Raw genomic sequence first — 9,968 nt, forward strand, 5'->3', positions numbered from 1 at the left:
AATCTCTAATTTAGTCACCAACTAATTATTTTTTGTCTCTAAAATTAGTTTTTATTTAATAATTATCTTGCCATGAAAGTAGCTCAATTATCTTTGATTGTTAAGATTTTCTCTTTCTTATAAAGTGTCTTGTTTTCTCTCTAGACCATATGGAGTATTTAAAGATAGAAAGAGTTAAATATATATATATATATATTGAAAAATTCTTAAATAGAAATAAAAAATAAGTAGTTGGCTATATTTATTAAATTATATATTATTTTAGAGACTAAATGAATTATTGGTATACGTTTTTATTATTGATAAATAGTTTGTAAATTGATATCTAATTAGCTATCAAGGTTTTAGGTAACAAATTTAAAATCTAATTGGCAACTAAAACCTAGATACTAATTTATAAACCATTTATCAATATTATAAACTAATTTACATACCAACTTTTTTTAGTATTTAATTTAGTCGATATAGTAACTAATTATTTTTTGTCTCTAAAATTGTTTATATTTAATATTTTTTTTAATAATATTTATATAAAATTATTTGTTTTCTTTTATTTTAAAAGTAGCCAGCTTTATAATCCATTTTGTATAAATCTAATGAAAAGATGTGATCAACATATTTGAGCAATAATAAAAACGTTAGACTATATGAGTTAATACAAAATGCGAATTATGAATTGGCTATATGCTATTCATTTGCCTAATGTAGAAGTTAAAATTGAATATTAACATTCATGTTTTGAAAAATGTTTGTGTGGTGGATGCCACAATGCGATTTAACCAAAGGAAGAAATAATTTTGTTAAACATTTAATTTTATCATAAAAAGGAAAGTTGTTCTAGCCAACTCAATCTGAATGTGCTCCTAGCGATGGTCTCTCTATTCAAGCTCTAGTGATTCAACCTTTGGAAAATGAGGAGTTCTCCCGTGATGACACTCTTCTCCCGTGATGATACTCTGACGCTTAAGTCAGTGAGAATACAAAATTATAATGAGTATAAGGTAGAATATGAGTTAAGAGTACTCATGTGTTGTTTATTAGATTATATTAGATGATGTGTTCCTTTTCTGTAGAGCATAATCAGGTATATATAGACTAAATTGTAACCTCTTTGCCTTTAATCATGATTCTGTTTTAATTGAGTCATTAAACATGATTACGTCTAATTGATTGAAATCCATTGACTTGTGCTCCCTCATAATATTAGATACACATATCGAAAAACGACCATAAATAACCAAACATCGGGTCAGATCCATGACCTAAGAAAAGCATTTAGCTTTAAAAAATAAGAATGAAAGGCAAAGCAAATAAAAAGAGAATTAACATCTATGCTTATTGGATTGATGAAACTCTTTAAGATGGTTTTGGTTGGCAATGACTAGTTTTAAACAATGACTTTGAATGTGTGGATAATAAACATTTGTTACAAGACATGGTAGTGGGAGGTTATAGTTTCCTTTTTTAGTGTGAAACCAAATTAAGTGACCTAATTAAGAAGGCTTGGCACCACCCAAAACGATGTTGCATGTTAATTAGTTGTAACATATGTTGTCTTGTCTTCTCCAAGGTAAGGTCAAGAATGATGGAATTAATAATGAAAGGGACACGTAGTAGGGTTTTAGTCGACACGTGGTGCATTTTTATGCCGCCCTACCAATTATGTGTCAACACCACAGTATTGGTTTTTCATAATATTTATCATTCAATTTAACTTTTTCACCCTCTCATCACTTTCTTTTTCTGCCAACTAACAAGTATTTGCAATGTTCTTTTTTCTTAAAATGGAAAGTGATATTTAATCGTTTCAAAAAGGAAAAGAGCCAAAAAAAGTGAATTTTCATGTGATTTTAAAGAAAAAATTACTTTTGGAAATATAGGGTCTGAAAGAAATAGTTCATCTTTCTTTTACTCATCAAATCAAATTTATTGGTAATGTCTCTTCCTTTTTTTCCAAAAAGCCGAAGAAAAGGAATCTCTATTTTCCAGCTCAAATTTAATTAAGTCATTTTAGTTATACTACCATTTAATTTGGTAGTTTTAAATTAGTTTGGATAATTATTTAATTATGTGTTTTGGAACTTTTTAACTACACAAATTACAATTTACTCTAACATTGCTAAAATAAGAGCGAAATCAAATTAAAGATTAGACGTAGAATTTTATTCTCTTTGATTGAACTGAAACCCTATATTCAAGACTGGGAAACTGATATATGAATTTACGTACATAATGCTATTTTGTTGTAAAAATGAGCTTAGATCGACTTTTTCCTTTAAAGATTGAAAGTATTCAATCTGGTGATTTTGGCATTATCATTATGGAAATTTGAATTTTTGGGGGATTAAAGTTCATAAATAGATGAAAAATAAAATAATTCTTAACATGGTGAGACATTTGTTATTATTATAAAGGTAAGTTCCAAATAAATTTTGACTAAAAAGTGTTAGTATTTTAAATAAAAACATCATTTTTGTTGTTCAAAACCTGACATTTAAAGAGACTTGGAGTAGGAGGAAATCAGACAGAGATTATTTCAGAATTTTTGGGCATGTTGCTTATAACCATATTCCATATTAGAAGAGAAGTATGTTTGGTGACAAAAAAAAAAGAAATGCATTTTTTTTGGTGTTAGTGAACAGGCAAAAGTATACAAATTGTACTATCTTACTTTGTTTGCATATTGTGATACTACAATTTTTTAGACTATAGTCAAAGAAGAAAAATAGAGACAAACTATGGATGATGTAATCAATTCCATTTTGAAAATATTAAGACTTTGGGAGCTATATGATATACCTAAAGTTAAAAAAAATCATTGGTATAAAATGGATTTTCAAAACAAAATTAAACAAAGATGGTGGTATGAACAAGCATAAAGTAAGCTTGGTAGAAAAATGATACAATTAGTGGTACATGATTGATTATACATAAGTGTTTTCTCCCATGGTAAGACATGACACAATTTGGTGATTGCATTAAGCGTACAAAATTCCTATCAATCTTCCAGATAGATGTCAAATCAACATTCTCACATGAATATTTAGAAGGATAGATATTTATTAACCCCTGAATAGGTTAAGGTTGGACACATAAATAATATTTATAAATTAAAAAAGTTTTTTTATGGACTAAAGTAAGCCCTAAGGCCTAGTATAATTGCACTCAGACTTGTTTTCTAAATATTGAATTTGTGAAATGTCTTTATAAACATACATTAGACAAATGAAAAAGAAAAAAAAATACTTCTAGTATGCTTATACATTGATGATAATATATTTACTAGGTTGTGTGCCATGTTTAGAAAATTCAAGAAGTACATGATAAATTAATTTGAAATGTTGGAATTTGATGTAATTATTTTTTTAACATAAAAGTGATTCAATTAGAATATAATTTTTTTAATAAGATATATGTAGGAAATTTTTTTAACACGTTTTTTTTTTTTGCAATTTTATTCATTTTTTTAAAAAAAAAATTTATATGCTCCAAAGTACTTTAAGTATGTAACTTGTACTTATATTTTATATTCGTATTTTTGTAACAATCTTTCTTATTTTTTTAGAAGTGAGTACAAAATCTTAATACACACAAGTAAAAAGAATATTTGAGTTTGTAATTTAAGTGATTGAAATGAATCTAAATAAAAATCTTTATCCCTTTTTTTCAAGATGAAGTATTTATCCAAAAAAATATTTTTAAAAAAAGTCCTTAAATTCAAAAAATTAAAAAACAAAATTCAATCCTCCTTTTATATTTTTTCCACAAATAAGTAATAAAAGTTTTAGAAAGAAAAAAATAATAGTTTTGAGAAAATAGTTATGAGAAAATGAAAAGGTTAAGAGTTCACAAATAAATAATATAAACATAAATGCAGTAGTATTTAACAAAATGTAAAATTATATTAAAAGACAAGTGATAACATACTACTAATAATTATTTTTGTGTGAGATATGCCTCGTGAATGTGCAGCCGTTTCAATACAAAAAAAACTTACTTTATAAATTAACTTTTAGTAAAAGGAGTATAAAATTTATTTTGAATTCAAATTTTATATTAATTGTCACTTTAAACGTTTTTATGAAATAGCATATTTAAACTTAAATGATGTCACTTTAAGCTAAATATGAATTAAAGTTAATTTTATAGAATAAAAGGCACTTAAAAAAAAACTCATTGGAAGACTTAACAGTGTATGGGGAAAATGGTGTACAAGTCACTTCAAGAACTTCCACCATACTTAGTAACCTTATCCACAATCAACATAAAAAAAACCCATTTAGATTCACCATACTTTTTTAACTAACACAACTGTTTGACTTCTTTTATTTTAAATATTTTTAAATTCGGACTAATTATGACGATGCTTTAATATTTAATACAAGTACTGAATTTGATTATTAATAAAAATATTATAATAATTAAATAATATATATGACTATACTAAACTATAATTTCATAGTTATATGATGCTAAGATTAAATTAAATTTTAAATTTATAGAACTTAACATTTAAAAATATATAATTAAGTAAAAAATATTATATTTGTATTTATATTTTAATAATATTTTTTATGATATATATTTAGAATATAAAGAAAATAGTAAGTATTTGAGGTTATAATTATTTTCTTAAGAAAAATAAAATAATATATTGTTAAATATTTTTAATTAAATTACCTTTTTACTACAATGTATCTATCATATCAGTGGATAAAAATTGCTAAAACAATTATGTCAATTTAGTTTATAGTTAAAGAATAATTATTCATGTTAGATTCTAACTTTCAAATACAGGTAACTCATTTTATTTCACTTTTATTTAACTCTAAAAGTCTATAAATACCATCATTCTCTTATGAATTAAATATGATCTTATTTTTATTCAATTACTTGCAAAATCACCTATAATTTTTTTGACTTTAACGTTAAATAATCTTTTAGTATGTGATCCTCCACTTTATTAGAACAACTCAAAAAGTTTACAATCTTCTTAGTATAGTTCATCCTATCCTAGGTAAGAACAACTTTAGATAAAGATTTTATTAGTTTTTCCAGTTATTTTGAGATTGAGTTTTACTATGATACGAGAATTTGCTTCTCTTTCTATTTAGGTTCTAACTAATGAAAAAAAATAAGAAATAAAAGAAAGATGAGAGAATTAGGAAATAAGGATAAAGAAATTTCATTGGTATAACAGACTTCCATCTAGTCTATTTTTAGAATTCTTTATTAATAGGTATAGTCTACCTATATATCGTTTTTGTTAACATGTGGGTTTTGGTATAGTCCCTCCATATTTTTGTTTTGTTTTTTTTTTTTTTTTTAATAATACTTTTTTTCATGTGATGACAGATGATTGTTGTTACTTGAGGTGTTAGTGTAGCTGAGATGTCAAGTTACATAATGATGCCTAACATAAAAACTTTTATAAAAAAAAAAAAAACATAAAGAAGAGTAGGTGAGGTGGAAAATTGACGTCATCCTTTCCTTTGATTCATCCCATAAGTGTGTGTGGAGCTTATATATAGACACAGATATATGAAGCCATGGCTGTTTCATCACAGAAAAAGAGAGTGATCATAACACTTACAGAAACCATGTCTCCCTTCTCACATTCATCTCATCAATCCATCGTTTTTCTACTTATCCTTGCTTTCATAGGTACACATGCCATTTCCAATGATGCTTTAGTTTTCAACATCTAAATTATCTGAATTTCTAGCATTAAGTGGAAAAATATGTTTTATTTGATTTTATTTCGAGAAATGAATTATGTTAAAAACATTGATTGAGAAAACAAAGAAACCCTCTGACAAAGGTTGTTCTGTTTGGGAAGGTTTGCGGCATGCAGGGATGGGAGTTTCAGCGACAACATTCACATTCGTCAACAAATGCGACCACACAGTGTGGCCGGGGATTCTAGGAAAACCGGATCTCGGAACATCGGGTTTCGAGCTCAAAAGGGGAAGCACGCGCACCTTCGACGCGCCACCGGGTTGGTCGGGGCGTTTCTGGGGCAGAACCGGTTGCCAGTTCGACGACTCGGGCCATGGAACATGCGCCACCGGCGACTGCGGCTCCGGCGAGGTGCTCTGCAACGGAAACGGCGCCACGCCGCCTGCCACGCTCGCCGAGTTCACGCTCGGGTCCGGGTCGCCAGACTACTACGACGTGAGCCTTGTCGACGGCTACAACCTCCCGATGATGGTGGACGCCAGCGGTGGCTCCGGCTTGTGCGCCACCACCGGCTGCGGGGCGGACCTGAACCGACGGTGCCCAGCGGAGCTGAGGGTGGAAGGCGGCGACGCGTGCCAGAGCGCCTGTCGCGCGTTCGGGAAACCGGAGTTCTGCTGCAGCGGCGCGTTTAGTTCACCGTCGGTGTGCGCGCCTTCGATGTACTCGGAGATTTTCAAGAACGCGTGCCCGAAATCTTATAGCTACGCGTTTGATGATGCTACCAGCACTTTCACGTGCACCGCTGCGGATTACACTGTCACATTTTGTCCCTCTTCTTCTCCAAGGTACTTTTTCACTGCGTGTTCTTTGGATTAAACATTATGAATATATATTCTCAAGAAATGCAATTAGAACAATGAAATTGTTGGGTTTTGCAGTTTGAAGTCTTTGATGGAATCTGGGCCAGGATCATCAGTAGAACAGGCAGCAGTAGCAACTAGTTCATGGATAGCCAATTTGGCCACAGGAGATTCAACCAGAAGACAACCAGTTTCATCTTCCAACTCTGCATTTTTTGTTTCTGTCACTTTCATTCTTTCCTATTTAGTCTCATAGACTCTCTCTGTCCTTTTCACAATGATATCTTCCTTCTTTAATTGGTGTAAAAATGCATCATCATTGTTGAAATCCATGTAAATTACAAGCATTTTAATAATTTTCTAATTTTTTGTGTTTTGGTTTATGTGGTTGCTGTTGTTGATTTGAAAATAATGAGAATGAAGGTGATGCCCCCACACACACGTAAAGAAGAAAGTGATGATTTGAATGAAATGGTAGTAGTGGGAGAGTACGTAGGAATTTAACCCTATTATCATTTTTCTGAGTCACTCTTAGTAACGAAATACCAGAAACACATCACAAAGAAAGAAAAGGAAAAGCTGACAAACAAAGAGAAGAATCAAAAGGCAAAGGTCACACATGCATGACTCATCACTCTCTACTCTCCATTTTTTTTATCACTTCCAAAATAATGCACCATTCAAAAACAACACTATATTTAATTCTAATTGTTCTCTCCCAGGTATCATTTTTTAATTCAAGGATTAAGTAAGGATTAATTATTTATATCATAGATACAATTTTAAACTTATTTTAATTTATCAAGTTGTGTGTTTGCATTTCTCAATTTCTCAACAAGATAAAAATCAAAGACCCCAACCAAAAGCCAATAATTGGTGAATGGAAGATGATGAGTAATAGCCTTGTGGAAGTAAAATTTAAAAATGATTTGAGTCTTTATGAATGGTTAAGAAGATGGAAGATATTTGTAGATTTGATGAGAAATGTAATTTGAGTGGAGTGGTGCTTTTAATCTTTGAGTTGAATGATTGATTAGATAAATCTATCCTTGGGAGAAGTAACAGTGTAAAAAGTTGAAGGATATGATAATTATGGACACAATTGGTAGAATAATGAGTTTTCAAATACTTTTGTCAAATGTTCTTTTCACTGCTTAGGTGGCCAAAAGGGAAAGGTCAGAAATTGAGGTTCTATTTAACCTAATTTTGAAACAACCATACAAATTATTAATAAATTTAATATCAATCAACAAATTTACTATTAACCACCAAGCAAAAAAAAAACACATTATTAGAAATGCAAATTATACATAGCAACACTCATGTATAAGTATTCTTTAAACACAAAGATAACTAGGGTCTCCATTAATGAAGATGGTTAAAAGATATTTTTCGTAGTGATAAAGTCTTGTTAATATATATATATTAGTATTTTTAACCCATGCACATATTATACAAAATTATTCAATTATATAAATTGAAATTATTTTATTATATTTTAATGAATAAAATTAATATAAAAATATAATTCGTAAATGTAGAAAATTATTTTCTATCTCTATAACAAATCAATCAAAATTATCTAAGTTTATTTTGATAAGTTTTTCATTAAATCTAAAGTGAACTAACACCATCAAGAATTGGAAAATTCGGTTGAAGACATAATTTTTTTATATAAGTTTATTTCAATAATGAAAATTTAAAATATTAAACTTTCTATAATTTTTAATTTTATAATAGTAGAAATCTAATCTAAAGTCAAAATTTAAAAATAATAAAGGTAAAATAACTTAATTGGTTTATTTTGGATAATTAGATCAAACAAAATTGATGAACATTCATTTGTTATTAATTTTAACCTATTTTCAAAAAACTTGACCGACATTTAGATGTATCGATAAAAAAATACTATTATATTTTTTATTATATATATGATATTAATAGACAGTTACTACAATAAATATTTTTTTTCAATATTTATTTATTAATGTAACGAGAAAGAGAACGAAAACACAAACAACTTAAATATTGTAAGTTGTTCAAATTTTTTGAAGAGATAAATGAGATGACAAACTGACACGTCAACAATTTGTAATTTCAGATATTTTATCTATATAAGTATATTTACAAATTTTTGACACATTTATTTAAGATATGTTCATATGCACATGAAAAAGTATATGATAACTTTTAATCTAACTAAAAATTTATGAGAGTTAATTACTTGTGTTATTGTCTAAGAACAATATTGGTAACTGTTCTAACTACTAAATAATTTAGTGAATAGAAAAAGAAGAGAGTATAAACGTCCCATTTTTTTTTCTGAAGGAGGAAAGAAAATAAAAAGTGACAACCATGTAATTAAAAAGGAAAAGAAAGATAAAAAAGAAAAAGAGAAAACATATATCTTTTTGTTTGTCAAATAAATAAGGGTCAATAAGTAGGAAAAAATGATTCTATAATTGAATGAGGACAAATTTTGATGTCATGAAGTTTGGTATATCAACCAGAATTGACAAACTCAATCCCAAAAAAAGAAAACAGAATTGAAAATTGAACAGCACAATTAATGACAAAGAAAATTCTTGTTCCTACTTCTTCAGTTGTAAGCTACTTTCAAAATAAAGCATATTTTGCACATCATTTTTGAGTGATAAAGTTATCATTCATTATGGAAAAAGTCAATTATACGTCAGATTAATTTAACACTTATTGATCCCACATATAATCATCATCATGTTTTATTTGCATGTAAATGTTCCCTTTTTTTTTGTACAGTATGTGTGTTACTTTAACAAATTCACCTAATCAACACGTTCCAGAACTTTTTGTTCTTTGTGATTCTATTGGTGAAATGTGCATGAGGTGAAAGATGACAGAGAAATGGTTTACTTTGGTGTGCTTTGTTTGTTCTATGTAGGAACATTTCAGACATGAATGTAGTTATATATCTAGAAAGGAAACAAATATCAGACATGAATGTAGTTAACTTCTCCTTTTGTAAAAAAATTACCATTCCAGTGATGATGAAGTTGGGTTTTGTCTGTACAAGTAACAGTGTTTTCTTTTTCATGAATGTGGGGTTTGTGTAAAAGATGATGCACAATAGTAGAAAGTTAAAGAAATAAACTGAGTTTTATAGCTAGGGTTTTTAGGCCATAAATAAGATGACAATTGAAGTCCATTTTTTGTTGGTTTACTTTCCAATTTCAAATTTTCATTGAATATTTTAGTTGTACACTGAAAGATAGTGTCAACAACCCTCTCTTTATTATGCATAGTCTAATTGGGAAACCTCTTAGTGAACTTAAACCTAAAGTTAGAACTGGTGAAAACATAATGTTTTAGGAAAAAATTATATATAAAGTTCAAGGATTTTGATATATGCTAATAACTAAATTGTAGGACTGTGTTGGATTAAGATTTTAA

The 9,968-nt window shown here is 28.6% G+C and overlaps 1 protein-coding gene across 1 annotated transcript; it reads left to right on the plus strand.

Annotated features, from left to right (window-relative positions):
* The first annotated feature begins 5,539 nt into the window (after nucleotides 1-5,539).
* Nucleotides 5,540-6,922, plus strand: LOC137808473 (thaumatin-like protein 1). The gene is made up of 3 exons (XM_068609601.2): nucleotides 5,540-5,664; nucleotides 5,840-6,524; nucleotides 6,618-6,922. The coding sequence occupies exons 1-3, from the start codon at nucleotides 5,550-5,552 to the stop codon at nucleotides 6,793-6,795; spliced, it is 978 nt and encodes a 325-aa protein (XP_068465702.1). The 5' UTR covers nucleotides 5,540-5,549; the 3' UTR covers nucleotides 6,796-6,922.
* Nucleotides 6,923-9,968: the final 3,046 nt, after the last annotated feature.

The sequence above is a fragment of the Phaseolus vulgaris genome, chromosome 3 (genome assembly GCF_051622355.1).
Source record: "Phaseolus vulgaris cultivar YP4 chromosome 3, ASM5162235v1, whole genome shotgun sequence".
Lineage (NCBI taxonomy): Eukaryota > Viridiplantae > Streptophyta > Magnoliopsida > Fabales > Fabaceae > Phaseolus > Phaseolus vulgaris.